The sequence below is a fragment of the Micropterus dolomieu genome, linkage group LG22 (genome assembly GCF_021292245.1).
Source record: "Micropterus dolomieu isolate WLL.071019.BEF.003 ecotype Adirondacks linkage group LG22, ASM2129224v1, whole genome shotgun sequence".
Taxonomy (NCBI): domain Eukaryota; kingdom Metazoa; phylum Chordata; class Actinopteri; order Centrarchiformes; family Centrarchidae; genus Micropterus; species Micropterus dolomieu.
Genome location: NC_060171.1, coordinates 6,048,584 through 6,067,339, shown reverse-complemented (window position 1 = coordinate 6,067,339; position 18,756 = coordinate 6,048,584). Strand labels below are relative to the sequence as shown.

Here is an 18,756-nt window from a genome sequence, read left to right as displayed (position 1 = left end):
TTAAGTCTAAATATACATCCAATAATTTATTGTTAGGAATGTCTTAATAATAGGAGACAGATTTCCTCTGCAAGATGGAAAGGCCCAAGGAAAAGACCTGCTAATAGTCTAAACATAAGTAAATTACTAAACTGCACATTAGCCTATCTTTAAAAATAATAATATATAAGAATAATAATAAGAATTTAACATCATGGTTTGTACATGGGAGACACTTACATTAGCCAACCTTTCCAGATTAGGAATATTGAGGGCAGCGTCAGATAAAATGGTCTCTTGATTAATTCTCATGGCTCGGAGGACATCTTTCAGCGCAGCCTCCAGGTCATTTTTAACTTTTGACAATTCATCCACTATGAAATAACACACAGGAGGGAATATTTCATTCACTTAAAAAGTCTGATCCCTGCGGTACATACTCTCATACTTTTAAGTGTTTTCAGGCAAACAAAATCATAGAATTATAGAACTGACTCTTTTCTACAAAAGGTCCATGTGAACTTTAAATGCAGGTCAGACAGACAGCAGGTTTGTACTTACATTTGATGTGAAACAGGGCCTTGTGAAGTTCCAGCTCTCTCTCCTTATTGCTAAGTTCTTTTTCTAGATACTCATTCTACAAAGACAAGTTTGTGTCATACAAAGTTACAATGAAAACCTTAAAACCTCTCAGCAACAGGTGCAACATGTTTTGTGTCAACTGTACGGTACGGTACGGTACTGTACTTTGGGGTCAATAGTAATGTTTCATAGCAAAAAATATATAATGTATAGTTCAAATGCTAATCACAAATCATTCATTGATTCAGTTCAAGAGTCAAGTTTCTTTTGCTCGACATAGTTTTTCATGACATCAGCTCAATCAAAACATGTATCATACACCTGTACTTCTAGCACTTGTTAAATTTAAAGCAATTTAGGAAATATTCATCTATTCCATCCCCTTCTTTCTCTCCTTTTGTCTCCATATAAAACCATTTTGTTCTTAAATCATTATGGGGTTTTCTGGTTTCATTTACTAGTGCATGAATCATGTAACCAAGTCCATCTACAAAAGGGCGATTCTCGATCTAAACCAGACTACGCTGAAAAAATAATGATTATATAAAATGAAACACCAACCACTTACAAAGCATATAGGTTATAAAACTTCAACCCGGTGTGCTGTGGATAGCAATTCCAATCAGATTTAACAATTAATTAAGCTGAATTAGGAAATCACTCTTCTTTGAAACACAGGGCCTTGATCGAAGTTGAGATGCAAGGAATGACGTCATTAGCCAGGAGCTTACTTGGCGTTGGATGTTTTCATCTGTGTAAGTGCTGCTTTGTTTGAGTGGCAGCTGAACAGTTCTACTGGGCCCAATGTCTTCCTCCAGCAGCAAGCTTGACTGTGGGATCCCTGTAGACACAGCTGATAGTTACTAAGACTTAAGAAACAGCACAATGCAAATATGAAATCATTATAACACTTTGTAACAAAATGCTATAAAAATGTCTGTAGTAAGAAAAAGGCTATTAAGAAAAACTCTAAAGGGTGGGTTTACACAAAATTATCACTTACAACTAGCCATCTACTGTAGATAGTTTGGCAGATTGTAGTTTTGGTTTTATTTGCCCAGGTTTGAGATAGCTGTCTCTAGCACTTAACTTAAAAAACATTTCTGCCTCCTCCCCAATACAGTGGAGTTGAATGGAATGTTGTTTTTTACTCAGGATAATCTCACTCACTGTCAACAGCTTTCATAGGAATGCGGTTGAAGGTTTTGAATCAGTTGCAAAGAAAACTCCCACACACTGTCTAACTTGCAAAAAATATATATTAACAACGTTTCGGTACTAGACCTACTTCAGGCAAATGTTGTTACATACTCAGAAGCCATCTTATGTAGGAGATTACTTGTTTGTCTACACCAGTCACCCACTTCCTCACGAAATAAGGCAACAATAACAAAACAGTCATTCACATTTCCATTACTGTAGATCAAGCTAAAGCTTACATAGAACTCTCTATGGTAGCAATACTATATCGTCCCAGAGTGATCTATACTAGGATGTAGATTTCTGTATAATGAATGTAAACCATAAATATAGTAAAATGCATTCATAGATAGATATGTTCTCAAATCTTGCTGGTACCTCATACATCAGTAGATATATGAAGGAAATATAATAAACATGAAATGTGACCTCACAAGAGATTCAAAAGACAATAATTTCAAACTTCATTAATTGGTGGTAAGTAACAATGAAGAGATCCACTGTTAGGCCAAAGCAATTAAGCCGACTGTTGGGCACAAAAGACCGCCCTTTTGTTAGGAGGGATGTCTGATCCCTCAATAATTCCTTAGAAGAAATGTTAATTACCGTGCCCAAAAAATGCATTTGGCCTAAAAGTGTATCGCAACAGAGACCTGCCCACTGACACTAAGATTCATATTTTTTTACGCCAAAGGCATGTTCTGCCCAAACACTAACAATGCTTCTATAAATACCTTTGTGCCCAACTTTTTTCTCTTTTGCTATAAATTTCATTGTTAATTAACACTGAAAAATTAATGAAGAATGACATTTCTGTCTTTGGAATTTCCTGTGAGGTTGCATGTTGTGTTTATTATGATATTGCCTCTATTTATGTAAAAAGGTACGAGCAAGATTTGAAAACGTATCTGTTAATTAATGCATTTTACTATACTGAACAAAATTATAAATGCAACACTTTGTTTTTTGCCCCCATGCATCTTGAGCTGAACTCAAAGATCTAATACTTTGTTTGTACACAAAAGGCCTATTTCACTCAAATATTGTTCACAAATCTGTCAAAATCTATGTTCTTGAGCCTTCTCCTTCAAGTGGCCTTTTATTGTGGCCAGCCTAAGACACAACTGTGCAATAACCATGCTGTCTGATCAGCATCTGTGAGGTGGATGGATTATCTCAGCAAAGGAGTTCATCTCATGATGAATGGGGGCAAAAGTGTTGTGTTTATAATTTTGTTCGGTGTATATTTATGGTTTACATTCATTATACAGAAATCCACATCCATCTAGTATAGATGACTCTGGGATGACATAATATTACTACCATAGAGAGTTCTATGTAAGCTCAATGTAAACTCAATCTACAGTAATGGAAATGTGAATGACTATTTTGTAATTGTTGCCTTATTTCATGAGGAAGAGGGTGACTGGTGCAGACTAACAAGTCACCTCCTACAAAAGATGGTTTCTCAGTATTTTCCCAATATTATAAGGTCTAGCACTGAAACATAGTTAATATATATATATATTTTTTGCTAGTTTGACAGTGTGCGGGAGTTTTCTTTTTTCTCAACTTTTGACCCCTCCGATGACCTGTCTTTCATTATAGAGGTGCGGAGTGGTTAACTGAATTTTTCAGTCAAAAGTGATGAAAAATATTACCACAAACAAAATTCCTTTGTACTCCATTGTATTGGGCTGAAAGCAGAAGTTACAAAGTTCGATTTCTTAATGAAATGTGCAAATCAAGCTACTAATATTAACATGATTACATACCATTAGAGGTCATTGAAAGAAAATGCTTTTGTGTAATTTGAGGGAATCAGTGTACCGCATGGCAGACATACAGTATGTCAAACAACAGAGCAGATGAATACAACTTAAGAAAGTAGGTGGGTCCCTTTTGTATAAATCAGAAATAGGCACTATTCACTCCTAAGGCTTAGACAAAATCAGAAATAACGTGTTACAAATTTTTCCCTTTTGAAGTACCCTTTTATCTCTCAGGAGTAAACACAGCAAAATAATGTTAATAAAATCATTAATGTTATTTAATTCTATGATTTTTGTGTCACCTCTTTCCTTCACTATACGTCTGATTTGTTTCTTTAGTTCCAGTCTCTCTTCTTCAAGCCGTTCAATCTAGAAAGAAATCAAGAAACGAGGTGAGAGGTGCTCAGAAAACATAGTGGTTATAAAAGCAGTGGTTATAACCTTTGTAATCCCACTTTACCTCTTTGGTGAGGACTTGGTTTTCTGCTTTGTACTGGCGTTGTCTGAGATCTTTGGCCCGCCTGAACTCTGTCAGATTCACTTCCTGCTTTGGTTCCAGACCTTGGGAGTCATGTAAACGACAGAAATAAACAAAAGTAAAATTAATTTCACCGCTCCAGGTCAGTCAGTGTTGTCTAAATAGACTGAGAGATAGGAACAGTAAAGTTTAAAAAAAAAAACCTGACCTAGTTTTTCTCGGAAATCCTCGTTTTCGTCCATGAGGTCATTGATTCTCATCTCAAGATGGTTGATCTCTTTGGTCATGGCCTCTGCCTCACGATCTCTCACTCTAATTTGAATTTTACACTCTTTGATCTCCGCAATGGCTGCTTCCAGGCCGTAAGTGCCCTGTAAATGAAACAGAGCTGTGGTTACTTGTCCATCAAAAAGCATGTCTTGTCTCACTTTCTTTATTTCCTTGTTTTTCAAATTGTATGCTTTTTGGGGAAATCAGGATGTGATTAGACATGGTGAAAGACAAACACTTAGCTTGTAGACCCAAAAAGCATGTGGATGACATCGTAGTCACATAGTCATTTCAAAGTCTCTATTAAAAGCGAGGAGAGACATGAAAAAAAAACAACAGAAGCTTTGCTTCTGGGAATTTACGTCTCAATTAATTCGATTTGGATTAAAATGATTTGATGTAAGCCAAAAGTAAAAAAACAAGAGGAAAGAGAGGGTATTTGTAGACTTACAGACTCGTACTGGCTCAAGCGGTTTGAAGCCTCAATGAGTGCTTTGTCTTTTTCCTCAGCATGAGTTTCTGCAAGCTTTACCATCCGTTCTGCTTCCACTGCTCGGGTCTCTGCAGCGTCCAGCTTGGACTTCAGCTCTTCCATCTTTCTCTGCTGTATGGTCGATGGTAGGCCTTTGACACGAAAAGGAAATTGTCTCTAACTGCAGATAAAAGGGTGCTCACCAGATGGTCACCACCTGATAGCAGTATATCAAAATTTCTCCTGTATGTAACAGACAAAAGACTATAGTTTATACTTAATTTAGCTGAGGGCTAGGTTTGGACTTCACTGATACTTTGACTGACTTGTGGAATGAGAAATGACTAAATTGGCATTTTAGGTTGACACTACTGCCAACTTATATATAATGCTAAGCTTGCACCATTAACAAAACTCAACAGTGACATTACCCTGATATGTTTGCAAACAATTAGCTATGTACACATCCAGCAGGCACAGAGAAACATTAGCATTCATTTGGAGACGTATTTCTGGCAACCCAAATTAAAGTCCAATAATCACTCTCCTCTTTGCTCTCTTTTGGTTTCCACCAATTCCTGAGGGAATTGTCTGGCTCTTCAGCTTCTGAAACCTTTTTAGTTGAAAACAGCTGCCTACTGCAGGCAAAAACAACTGCAATTAGAGAAGTGAGGCTGAAACAAACTATTGTGGGCCATAAAACCAAAACAATGAACTGAAAGAGGCTTAAAAAGCTCTGTAGAGGTCAGGGTAACTGTAAGCTTGTGAACTACAAGTTATCCCTTTCACATCATTTGTTCCATTGTTTAAAAAAAACAAAAAACAATGCAGATTTTTGCAGCTTTAAATAGCCCATTGAAGAAGACCACAAAATGTCCTCACTGCCCAATGAGGGATTTTTGTCATCTTTCTGTTCCTGTGTATGCATTTAAAACAGATATTCGGGATATTAACTATACTGTAATATATATAAAAATCAAACATTTTTGAGCCTAATTCAACTGTTTGTCTGTATTTCTTTTCTTTTCAGAGAGAGATATTTTAAATGTTTTTATCAGCCATGCGAGCAAATTAACTCAGCATTCAGTTAGTGGCTAATTTCATTGCCTCTACATTATTACTACAAATGCTTGCAGTCCATGAGTGAGAAAAGAAAGGCTGATGAAAGTGTCTTGTAGTTGTCAGATCTCTCTATCGCTTGTTGTACATTGTACGTCACAATTGTCTTTGGTATGAAGGCGTTCGGTTAGGATTCTAATCAGTGATTCACCCACCTCGGTCTTTATTTGTGGACGTCTTTAGCTCCTCAATGAGCAGGGTGTGCTTTTCCATTTCCCCTGTATACTGCTCCACCTGTTCACTCAGCATCTTAATTTGATTATCTCTCTCTTGGACGGCCTTTAGGGCATTCGGCAACAATTTAAAGAGAAAAATGTGTGTGTAAGACTCAGCACAGTTATAGCACACTAAATTACCGGCCCTTTTATCATCAAGGAAATTTATGAAAGCAAATCTAGGGGAGGAGGAGAAAGAGGCATGCACAGGAATCAATACAGGGAAGATTAGCATGGCATGATAAGACAGATGAAACTTACACTGCAGAGCTCATATATGACCTGGCCCAGGGCAGCGATAGAGAGATGGAAGGGAGGACAGGTTGATAAGGCAAAGAGATAAAGCAGAAAGTGCGAATAATGACAGACAAATGGAAGAAAATGAAATGACGACCCAGTCAGTCAGGATTCCCCTGCCACAAAGGATGCAAATAAAGGCATGCACACATAATGACTTTCCACACCGTAATTACAATATTTGTCTTGTATATTCAAGTATGTGGGTCTGGAGGAATTATATCTAGAACATATGGTTTTATTTAAGGCTTTATCTTTTTTTTGACATATGCGCCATACTTATGACATATGATACTGCTTTACCAAAAAATAATTCTTAAGCATCCTCATGTCCTGCAGCTATTACTGTGATGAATTAAAATATGACCATCTACTTTATGATGTTGAGTATTAAAGCTGCGATAGGCAATTTATTTTAGAAGCATTTTTGTTATAATTGTTGTAATTCTCTTTACATTCTGAAACCAATCAATAAATCTAATGCTCTGAAACAAAAAATAAAACAATTCGGTATATGTGTCTTTAACAAGAATGTCCGAAATGATTGACTACCTACCGACCTGCCTACTTAAGTGCACTCTGCCCATTCACTCATTGAGCATAAACATTTTTGTGGGGATGTCTAGGAGGGAGACCTGAATCAATGGGGTGGGATTTTTTGGTTGGATATCTTGCTGGTTTCTCCAAAGTTGCATACTCCAGCTTTCAGCCAAATAATGCATTAATTTGCAAATATTTCTGTCAGCTAGATATATAGATACACACACACACACACACACAGATAGACACGAGAGACAAAAATGATTACTTCCTCCCCTGTTTGGAACAGACCTGCTGCAAGGCAATAATGTTGCTTTTGTCCAAGTCCAACTGGGCTGAACGCAGCTTTTCCCTCAGATCACGGATCATCTGCTGGTACACCACAATTTCATCGTCTTTCCCAGAGAGCACTCTCTATGTGTGAGGAAAAGATCATGTCAGCACAATGGAAGGTGCAGTGGAGGAAAAGCTGACTGAAAAAGCCAGAAGTATCGACAATCTTGTGTTTTATAGTTTTGTATTTCTGTTTCTGTTCACGACCACACTGATAAAATTGCCCTTCTGTTTCTCTTGTTCGGGTAGTTGGTAAATTAACTACACAGTTTGCTTTCTCACATCAATAAAATTAGAAGAAATTTCCACTTGATACTATGGGCAACCACAGATTGCTTACTCTGTGAATTAACATGTTGTATCAGTTGACTTTGATAAATCAGTGACACTCATAGCAAAGCTATCACCCAGGGCCTTCAGAAAGTACCCTATAGCAGGGACTTTTCGTGGGCAACAAACTAAGTGTAGACTCCGGTTCCTGCAGTCAAAGGCCAGTTATGTTTCTGAGTTCATAAAAAGGTTTCTCAGATCTCAGTGTCTAAGTTTAATTTGCTCCGCAGGTTGCTTTTATTAATTCTGCTCTCTTGCTTTATTACACATATCTTTTAAGTACATCTGTCTTAAAGACAAAAACAACAGGTGACTTGTTGAGAGTAGCTGACATTGGATTAACACTCACCTTCCACTCCTCCACTTTGGCATTGACTGCTGCCATAATTGGGTCATCCTCTTCAGTCATGCTATGAATCTTATCCGTTAACTCTCTGACCTGCCCGTAAAACACACACACAGGTGTGTGACTCATTTTCTTGCACATATTATAATGTAAAATAATCAGTTCATGTATTTGATAACAATGCAGTAAAATGATAAATGGTATCATCCACAGATTTAGGTTGGGAACAGAATACAAAATTTAAAAAGTAGTTAATTGAGGAGGGTCTTTACTTGCAGCTTTGCATGATCTCTCTCTTTCCTGAGCTGGTCCATAATAGAGTCAGTCTGCTGCACAACAATTTTCATTTTGTTGTACTCATCTGTCATCTTCTCCATCTCCTTCACTGACTCCTCCAGACTTTTCTGCATCTGCTCATTCTGTGTCTTCAGGTGTATGTTTTCATCTTCGGCTTGCTAATACACAAAAAATAATACAATAAACTTGATTTATGGCTACATACCTTTACATGCTACAAATCAGCAGTACAAAGAGCGGGTAATAAAAACAGATAAAAGCCATAAAAATAAATAGTAAAAAGTTAAATTATGAATTGAAAACAACAGTGATCTTTCTCTCTCTGTCTATCTCTGCCAGAGAGAGAGAGGGAGAGAAACCAATGGTGCTATAGCCAGGCTTGCAAAGTAGACAAATACTTTTCCAAGTACCTGAAGGTCTTCCAAGCACTGATAGAGCTGGCGGTTGGCCAAGTTGAGCTTCCGCTGGGTCTCAGCATTCTCATCTCTGGATGGGGCCGGCTCTTTCTGGTCCAGCTCTCCACGATAGAAGTCCACATCCTGCTGGAGCTGCTCATTCTGTTATGGGTCAGAATAAGTCTCAGAAAAGGAACTGGATCCATTATCCTGTGACCACACACTACAGGTTATTTGATTAAGGGAAAAGTAATATGCAACAATTTTGATAACCTAATAGTTCTTTCAATCATTTTCTTGCAAACATAAGAGCCAAATGCATTTATTTGGACAGGGCTTGGGAATTCAGGAAGAGTAACCAGCTTTTTGTATCTTGGACCCATCCTCACAGAGGGAAGGCTCTGACTCGGCACCACCTTTCACAATGGGTGGTGGAGGCTACCATTCTGGCTTATGAGAGTCAGGGACTGCACCAGCCCCCCACAGCCTAATTCCACCAGGGGTATTGTCATCTTATGGGCTGTTGGTAACATCTGTGCTGCTGCTAGTTTGGCATCCCCACACACATTTATTTGGTTCTACTGCTTGGACGTGACTGTGCCGTCATTGGCACACTCAGACCTGTGTTAGGTATCTCACAACATTGCCCTGCTAACATGTGTAGGGTACGTAGAAGAAATACGTTTGAGAATGCCATGCGGGGCAAAAGGGGTGTTTATAAAGTGGGTAACCTAGTAAACTTTTTAGTCTTTGGATTTCTTGCAATGATAATATTTACTTACTGTATATACACAGATAGGTGACAAATTAAAGAAAAATACAACAAAGAGTGTCATAGGATGGAGACGGGCCATCATGAGCCCTCAGAACATCTTCAGTGCTTCTTGACAATTCTGTGGAAATCTTTTGGAAAGATGAACACCATTCCACCACAAGATATCCCCTCACCTATATATACACACACACCACCTTTATTTAATTAAGTAGTCTCATTAATATCAAAAGAGACCTGGGTACAGCAGAAAGAACAATACACAAACATAGTCAGACATAACAAAGAGACATATAGCACCAGAGACAGTCACAGAGATCACTAAAAAGATTTGAAGATTAAAGTTTATATTATACCATTTGGTCTTATGGAGATGGTTGTGGAGAGCAATATCTTACACAGTGGTTTAAAATCTTTCATAGGTGTAAAACTGAGTTGAGGAGCATTTTATTCACATCATTTTCATATTTCCCCACTCTTTCATTCATGTTTTTCCTTTAATTTGTTCCCCGTCTTTACATTTCAAATATACTCTACTTACACTGTCCTTGCAAATAAATAAATAATTTTAAATAATGTGTCACTCTCTGATCTGTATGTTATCTTACTGTTCTCACTCTCACACTGTGCCTGCTGGCCAACTTACACTCTCTCTAACCTTTTTGGAGAGCTATAAAAAGCAGTGGCAAAATAACAAAATAACAATTCTACAGCAGAAATTTGTGTACAATAAAATGTACACAAATGATGTAAGAATAAACAATTTCAAATTTTTACATACTTATTTTGAATAACTCACAGGGATATTTAATTCACTACTACCTATATTTCTTACCTTCTTTTTAAGCTTTTTAATCTATAGCAATGGAATAGAAAGAGATGAAAGTTGAAAAAGCATTCATATGAGCAAATGGTGGCAAAGCATAAGAGATAACACAAGTTTTAAACTAAGTAAGAATAGATGGTGTATTGACTGAGGATGAAGCAATGAATGAAAATATTTTTAATGATCTGTAAGTTGCAGAGCCAGCTGCCGCATACCTCTCTTTTCAGCTTCTTGACTTCATCCTCAGCCTCCTCTGCTCGCACCACCAACTAGGAAAACAAACAGTGTGCAAAATGCATAATCACATTGCGAATTTAACCACACCAGATGCACAGCATACATGCTATATTTGCACTTGGCATTAGCCTTGCTCCAGTGTACTTAAAAGGAAACATCTGTATTTTCCAACCTGTGTCTGTGTCTAAGTGACTAATGGAGACAACAAATTTTGTAACTGGAGAGCCCTGCAGTCAGCAGCTGCAAAAATGGGCTACAATTTAATCCTTCCCGGCAATTTTCTTATCTTGATGGTTAGCTAGTATTATTTTTACTTATCTTTGTTAAGAATACTGTTTTGACCCCACAGTCATACATCTTGAGCATACATTTTATTATTGCATATATACCTTAAATAGATCTCACAAACAAAAAATTTGGAAGAATATAAATAAATGAGAGTAGACCATATTGTGATAATAGCTGTTCAAAACATTGTATGTATTCTCAACATATGTTTTTGTTTAATATTTAGAGAAAAGCAGAAGAAGCAGTGGTATAACTCTACATTTTACTTCTGTCTCTCTCCTTCTTTTGTGTGTTTTCTAGCATCCACACTTTCCCACCTACATTCGTAATTTCTGCTACGTCATAGTAAGCTTGCAAGATTTAAGTTTTAATTCTACAAAGTTTTTTTTAAATATTTCCACATCCCAATAGAATGCAAATTTATATTTGATTTCATCAGTGATTGTACAGCCGATAACCATAACTTCTGATTTATTTACATTCAATGTATACCCTGAAATGACTCCAAATTCATTAATTCATTAACCAACTGTCCCGGCCAGAGATAGATAAATTAATATACCACCTGTGTACATCGACAATTACTATTTTTCTCCTGCTGTATTTATGCCTTTTATTTTCTGCTTTAACCTAATATGTTCTTCCAGTGGTTTGATACATAAAACAAAAATCAATAGGGAAAACGGATCCACCTGTCTGGTACCTTTAGATATCTAGAAAAAATAATATAAAAAAGATGTTAGACATTGCCCCATTAACTCTGCCTTTGTCTATCTATTATGAAAGGAGCAATGGTTGTTCTAAGGGGTGAAATAATAGCCTATGCTTCTTTAATGAATAAATAAAAAGAACATGCAAGGAAATCACTCAAAAGGAAAATTGAGATATACAGTCTATGGAAAAAACACATTAAAAAATCTAGGGAAACCTCAGTATGGAAGAACCTAAAGCAGCTAGCAGAGGCTAAAGCAGCAATAAACGATTTGTTTAAATAAGGAAGTAGAAAAATCATTGTCCACTGTAAGACAAAGAACATATGATGTCCAGAGCAGTTAAGGTGTTGGCCTACAAACTCGAAAAACTGCAAAAAAAGGGTATCAGTAGAGAAGCTAAAGAAAAACAAACCAAAAAAGTATGAATAATGGTTCGCAATGAGATGGAGAGATATCTCTTTTACAAAGGCAATATCAGAGGAGGAGATTTACAATCATATTAATCAAGTCACAATACATAAGTCTCCTGGTAGTGACGGATATACGAATGAGTTTTACAAAGAATTCCAGTATGACCTTATTCTACTTCTGTGGATAACGAAACTTGGGAAGCGATATGGAATTCCGCTATAATAACAGTATGATATTAGCCAGGTAAAAATCCTACAGATTGTTCATCCTATAGGGCAATCAGTTGTTTAAACACATATCATAAATTTCTATCCTCAATGTCCTAGCTACCAGACTAATTATACTAATAACTAATTATACCACATCTAATAAATCCAGATCCAATCGGTTTATCAGTCAAAGACAGCTTGTTGATAGAGAGAGACGAACACAAAACATTTTAGAGACAGCTCAGAAGCAGAATCTCCCTGTGGGAATGGTAGATGCTAGACCTTTGAAAGGTCTAATGGTCTTATCTATCTAAAACCTTAAGGAAAATGGGTTTACACACCACCTTTATAAATAGGTTGAAAGCTATGTATGAACTAACATTTGTAGGTCATCCAAGGACTAATTACAGTCCTATGCTACGCATGGGAATTATGGATAATGTGCTCATACCTCCTCATTGTTTTTCTTTTCCTTGCCCATTTCTTTCTTTAACTGGGTCAACTCCTTCTCCCTCTGTTCCAGCTGGGTCTCGAGCTGCCGGATCTCATCTCTCAGAAAGCGGGTGTCTGGCCCTGTGCCGGAGTGCTGAGCCGTATGGACCGGAAACAAGACATCCAAACAACCCCCACCAAGAAACCTATTAGTCTCACATCACCTCCATCTGTTTCAACAACACTTATATATAAATGCATAAAGTCCTTAAACAAGGCTTAACTTTCTCTTTGCTGCGGGGACAGTGGAAAATCTGATAACATACAAACCTTGAAACATTTAAATTATAATCAAGTTGTTAATAGAAGCAATGGCTGTGAGCATGCAAGGAATTAGCTGTAATCTTCTTAGGTGCTGTCATCCAGTGGTCACAACAACCAATCCTTTTGTATCCAGGGTTACACACTATGATTGGCTAAAAGATTTAGCACTGTTGCCGGAAATAAAGCATGAAGGATGATTTCCAGTCAGACATATTTTTTCACATTTAAACTGGTACTGACATACATCCCAGTGATAAAACAGATACTCAGTATCTTAATGAGTAACATACACAATGTAACATACAGTATGTAAGTTGCAGATCTACAGATGCTGAAAAGCATTACCTTACACTCTTGCTCCAGCCTCGACACCTTGGTGAGGAGTTCTGTTTCTACAGTACAGAAGACATAATTAACAATGTAAACAGTGTTTGTTCGTAAATTTGAACATATGAAACATTTTGACTACTGAACGTCATATGTGCACTAACCAGTTTTAGCATGCTTTACACCCATCTTATCAATAAAGTTGACGGCAACAGTAAAATCCCGATCCTTGATCTAACAGGCAGAGGGAGAGAAGACAATCACGTCTAAAATGACAATTTATAATTGTTGAAATTCAAGAATATGCCCCCAAAATAGCATCATGATCAATAATGTGAATTCTAAACTAAATAGTATTGCTTCTTTAAATATACTATATATGTTAGTGGGGTTGCTGATAGATGTGCGTGGGAGAGATCAGAATATAGTAATAACAAGACAGAACACCTTCAACAGGGCCTGAAACACTCTGAGGACTTGCATAATGTCCTCCGGGGCTTTATCCTTCACCTCCCATTCTTCTGTCTACATGAAAAAACAGATAAAATGCATAGTAATTTAAACGCAAAAAAATACTATTCTGATACAGCACAATAGCCACATAAACAAGAGAGTATGAGGTCATAGAGAGACTATATTCCTGTATATATATACTGAACATAAAATCTAAACTTTTCTTTAAACCAATTAAAGTTCAGATGACAGCATTAAGTTTAACAAGGAATGTATACAGATGTAAGACTACAATGTGTGAACTAAATTGAATGGTCTTATTTGGATTAATCTTGTTTATCATACTCAAATGTAAACTTTTTTGATTTAGTTGCAAACAGCTTTGGCAAAAATGTTTAAATGAAACATTCATGCCAATAATGCACACTGAACTGAACTGAACTGAGATATCCAGGTCAACAGTGACCACAGGAGGAGACAGTCAAAGGAAAACAATCGGATAAGTACATTTTGCTGACAGAGCCAATGAGCTGTAACACCCTGAACAATAATCTCAGATCAGCAGGACAGTGGTCTTGTTTTGTGCAAGTAACCATTGCCATGGCTAAACACACACAGTAACGTTACCACTATACTCAACTTATAATTTAAAGTCAGAGAGCAGCTGGTGGTTAGGCAGCTGAGCATAAATTTGTGGTTTAACGTTAATTAATATCAGAGTGAAGTGTAGACATTTACCAAAACGAACATGCTGAAAACTTCGTCCACTTGCTCTTTTTCACAATCATAGAGGCTTGCTGGGTCAATTTTCGTCATTTTATCCCACTCAAGAGCAGTGGGCATCTTGGCCATAGCGTATTCACCAGGAATTGAGCAGACAGCACAGTGATAACTAACGTTACCTAACTAAACTAAACTTTGCCGTGCACATCAAAGCTTTATTTATTGACGTTAACGCCACATTAACATGTTTCGCTAGCTAATAGCTAACCTAGCTACATTTGTGATAGCGTTAAGTTAACGTAGGTGCTTTAGGCAATTTACGTAAACATTAATGCACAAACTGCTACTCGTGTTCATTAATTAACGTTAGCTAGCTAAGTTAAACGAAATGTCTTATTTAACATCGTTCAGTAAGATGCGTCAGGCTAGATGCAGAATATAGGCTGCAGGTTACATTGAACAGCCATCCTGATGTTTCCATGATGTTTGATGCTTCGGATGCTGCTAGGTTACCGCTGACAACAAAAGCGCCAGTTGCCTAACTAACGTTAGCTTATTAAGCTTGTCCACAAGAAACTACAACTAGTAAACATCAGCGAGTGGACCATTCACACATTGCGGATATAACGTTACCATTATCAAGTACTTAGAAATCGCACTTTAAACACTTCGTGTTGGGTTTGAGTCAAAAAGCATCGCGTCTAGACGTTTAACTTCCGCGGTCACCTCTGCACCGGAAGTGATAGTGATGAAGCCGTGAAGCTAGCTAGTTAGCTAGCTTCCATAAGTTGAATTCCGCTTGCTGAATTGTGCACTCCGTATGTGTAACCATTCCAAGTTTTTAACATCACCTCTGCAGTCACCCATCTGCCCTGTTATAGACACGGTAGGTTGGAAATTTAAGAAATACTTAAAAATACATCTGCGACCACTTAATCCGACATAACGAATAGTATCAAGCTAGTTAACATTAGCTGCTAAGTTAGCATTAACGTTAACAGTCTGAAATCGTCAGAACATGTTGTTTGGGGCTTTTTGTACTTCTTCATTGCCGCGATTGAGCGATAGCAATGGAGATTTTATTCATTTAACCAACGCATGCCATTAGATAGCTATTTAAGGAGGGTAATACTAGCTTGCACTGGTTTTAGATTGCTGTTAATGTCCACTCTCAATTGCTTTTGCAGCCAGCTGTCACTGTAACTGTTAAGTTACCGGTTGCTGGACTGTTCAGTGTGCGAACTAATATCCCTGCCCGTAGTTTGATTTACTTACGGTAATTTAGATGTTAGGCTATGTTACCAAATTTGAGTCTAGAATAATCCACATCTAAATCAGCAAAACAGGGTGGTAAATGTGAGAGATAATATTGCCACCATATATTTTAAATCGCCACAACGGTGAGTGAGTGCTGTGGCAAGGAAGCAGCATAAGAAGAAATGTCATTTTTTTGGTATAAAACCTAATGTGACTTAGTGGATAAGGTTGATTTATAAAGCTACCACACCAAGTCCTTTGCTGAGTTGTTGTTGTTATTGAATTGTTGCTTTCAAAATGGAATTTCAATCAGAAAATCAAGACAAGGTTCATGTTGCACATCGTGATGTCAGCTAATTTTGATGTATGTCATGACCTCTTTGTTTTCCTGTACAGTGATCAATGACGGCTTTGGTTAGCCATGGCTGTCGTGTCATGGAAGGAGATTTTACTTTTGACTGGACTGGTGGTAGGATGTTACTGGAACAGTCTGTCGTGCGGCTTTGTGTTTGATGATGTCTCAGCAATCCTTGACAACAAGGACCTGCGGCCTTCAACCCCACTCCGCAACCTATTCCTCAATGACTTCTGGGGAACACCTATGGCTGAGGTAAGCAGTATTATTTATGTCAATTAAATCTGTATTTGTCCATCCAAACATTAAGGAATTCAATTGCAACCTCCTTCTGTTAACTTATTTGAAGAGTCATTCATCATCATAATTTTATTTATTTAAAGCATCGAAAACACTTTGAAAGCACATTTGTCAGCCTTTTAATGTCTCTCAACTGATGTGTATTTTACAGAATATATGTTGTGTATATGTTGTGTGTCCAACTACAGGAGCGGAGCCACAAATCTTACCGACCCTTGACCGTATTCACCTTCCGACTGAACTACCTCTTCAGTGAGCTGAGCGCCGCTTCCTACCATCTGCTTAATGTTATTTTACACGCCGTAGTGTGTGTGCTTTTCCTGCGAGTGTGCCGATTGTTCCTGGACAAGACTTCCGGCTTGGTAGCAGCGTTGCTGTTTGCTGTGCACCCCATCCACACGGAAGCTGTAAGTGAACATTTACTGGGTGAAGGCAACTTATGTAGGCACGAAGTAGCGCCCATCCACCCGCTCAGTCTCAAGTTATTTGACCATTCTGCTCAGGACCACTTTTTGGACGTTTTTGGAGAGTATTCCATATGTATAGCAGAAAGTGCTTTTTCAGTTGTGAAGGACAGTTAGTTTCTTAATGGACAGATGCCTTTACTTGACAGTGAAGTAGTTAGGTCAATTAGCCATGCAGCTAGTGGTCCTATTAGCTAACTCACTCTGCCTGCACTAGCTAATAGCTAGTAGTATAGTAGCTAATAGGGATATAGCTGCATTGATAACTTAGCTAACTACAGCTGATTTAACAGTTGGCAGTAACTTTAGAACTGACTGTACATCTGGAAAGACCTTAAATCACAGAGAGTTGAGGCAGAGGACGTCAGAGGGATAACCAGAAAATAATCTATCCATAGAATTTGATCTAGTTTCACCAAAATCAATGAATAAAGTTATAAAAATTATGTATTTTTGTACAGTAATCAGTGAGGCGCGGACCTCAGAAACATTCCACTCCAGCGGCATTTATTGTTTTCCCAACCTGATTCATCTGACCAACTCAATCACGAGCTGGGCTCAGCTGTAAATCATGACGTGAAACCCTCTGTTTATAGCATCAGATCAAACTAATTAAAACTGAACTTATCAGTAAAATTTACACTTGACTATCCATGACAGGTCTCTATGCTAACCTTTTTTCCAAGGAGTACAATAATTTAGGAGCACGGTGAAAAAAAAACGGGCGTTGTCACATGTGTATCCTTGCGTTAAATTTAGTCCTACCCAATTTGATAAATTATGTTGTATGTGGTTCTCGTATCGCGTAACATGAATACCTAATAGCCTCTCTTCAGGTAGGACTCTCATACTGCAACACTTGTAAAGAGAGAAAATGACAGGATAAAGTCGCTAACCTGCATGTCAGCTTGCACTGGTCCGTTTCAGTTAATTTATCATTAAGGCTTGAATACGTGTGCACTCCAAATTTAGGCACAGCTAGCTTAACTTACAAACGAGTGAAAGAAACAGACTGTTAACGTTACCGTAGTCACCTCAAAAGAAAAGTGGTTGTCTCGAGTCGGATGCCAAAGTGTGTGAGCATGCGATCTTACAACACCGTCGAGCAGCGCACCCAAAACACAACATTAGAGGTCTGAAATGTTATTATGAGATGTGTAAAAATATTTTCATTTCATTTTGAAACTATGGCAGAGCAAATTAAGACTGTGGCGAGCCGCTATGGTCTCGTTAATCAATGGGTAACACCGCAATGAATACAAACACTCATCAATGAAATCTCTACTGGGATTGGTGCGGCTTGTGGATTGTGGGGCCTGTAGTAGCCAGGAACCCGGAACAAATACACAATACACCTTCACAATCCACAACATACTTTATGTGCTGTGGGTTACTAAAACATATTTATAATAAGAACTTAAGTAAAATAGAACCTGTTGCTGTTATGAGGAGCCTGGCTAGAAGGACCACAAATTGACGCAGTGGCATTCTGGCTCTTGCTTAATCTATATCTGTCCACAGCAGATGCACTATCCACAACCAGGATGAGTAACTAGTATAAATTAGTGTATTAGTATAATATTATAACATTAAATAAAACCTATAATGTTAATTTAATAGTACTCTGTTTGTATAATCTCTCTCTCTCTCTCTGAAGCTGAAGAAAGATTACGGTGGATTGTAGTCTTTACTCACACACTGTGTTCGTAAATAATTTTCCCCATTCGCACGTATCTGTTTTTAGGGGCATATGCAATTGAAATACTCGCATTGTAGAGTCCTACATTACTGTCATGAAAACTATCTAAAATGATCTTTGGGAAAAATGTATTTGACGTGTACTATGAATTTATTATTTATTTTTATTTTTTTTAACCCATGTTTCTCCCGCTAATGTGGAGGGGGCAGGGTTTATGACCTATACTACAGCCAGGCACCAGGTCTGTTTTGGCTTCATTTCAGTCAATGGTGCTGTCCCTCGACTGTCACCCTTTAAGGGAGATAATTCAAGATTTGAATAAACTTTGGCTCATGCAGAGC

At 37.7% G+C, this 18,756-nt stretch overlaps 2 protein-coding genes across 5 annotated transcripts in view; one reads left to right on the top strand and one right to left on the bottom strand.

Annotated features, from left to right (window-relative positions):
* cep290 (centrosomal protein 290) overlaps positions 1-15,084 on the bottom strand; it is a 41,064-nt gene extending 25,980 nt beyond the window's left edge. For 2 of the 4 annotated variants that reach the window (XM_046037374.1, XM_046037375.1), the window contains exons 1-19: positions 14,356-15,084; positions 13,612-13,689; positions 13,329-13,398; positions 13,183-13,229; positions 12,533-12,667; positions 10,439-10,492; positions 10,233-10,253; positions 8,641-8,787; positions 8,206-8,388; positions 7,937-8,026; positions 7,216-7,338; positions 6,028-6,151; positions 4,733-4,905; positions 4,220-4,382; positions 3,994-4,094; positions 3,836-3,902; positions 1,293-1,402; positions 541-616; positions 220-353 (exon numbers count right to left, since the gene is read on the bottom strand). In XM_046037374.1, coding sequence (XP_045893330.1) covers positions 220-353; positions 541-616; positions 1,293-1,402; positions 3,836-3,902; positions 3,994-4,094; positions 4,220-4,382; positions 4,733-4,905; positions 6,028-6,151; positions 7,216-7,338; positions 7,937-8,026; positions 8,206-8,388; positions 8,641-8,787; positions 10,233-10,253; positions 10,439-10,492; positions 12,533-12,667; positions 13,183-13,229; positions 13,329-13,398; positions 13,612-13,689; positions 14,356-14,469 — 2,010 coding nt within the window. In that variant the 5' untranslated portion in view covers positions 14,470-15,084. The remainder of the gene's footprint in view (positions 1-219; positions 354-540; positions 617-1,292; positions 1,403-3,835; positions 3,903-3,993; positions 4,095-4,219; positions 4,383-4,732; positions 4,906-6,027; positions 6,152-7,215; positions 7,339-7,936; positions 8,027-8,205; positions 8,389-8,640; positions 8,788-10,232; positions 10,254-10,438; positions 10,493-12,532; positions 12,668-13,182; positions 13,230-13,328; positions 13,399-13,611; positions 13,690-14,355) is intronic. The other 2 variants (XM_046037372.1, XM_046037373.1) reach the window with 2 other exon arrangements.
* The window catches only part of tmtc3 (transmembrane O-mannosyltransferase targeting cadherins 3), a 29,196-nt gene continuing 25,296 nt past the window's right edge, over positions 14,857-18,756 (top strand). The window contains exons 1-3 of the mRNA XM_046037376.1: positions 14,857-15,226; positions 15,994-16,207; positions 16,441-16,659. Coding sequence (XP_045893332.1) covers positions 16,019-16,207; positions 16,441-16,659 — 408 coding nt within the window. The 5' untranslated portion in view covers positions 14,857-15,226; positions 15,994-16,018. The remainder of the gene's footprint in view (positions 15,227-15,993; positions 16,208-16,440; positions 16,660-18,756) is intronic.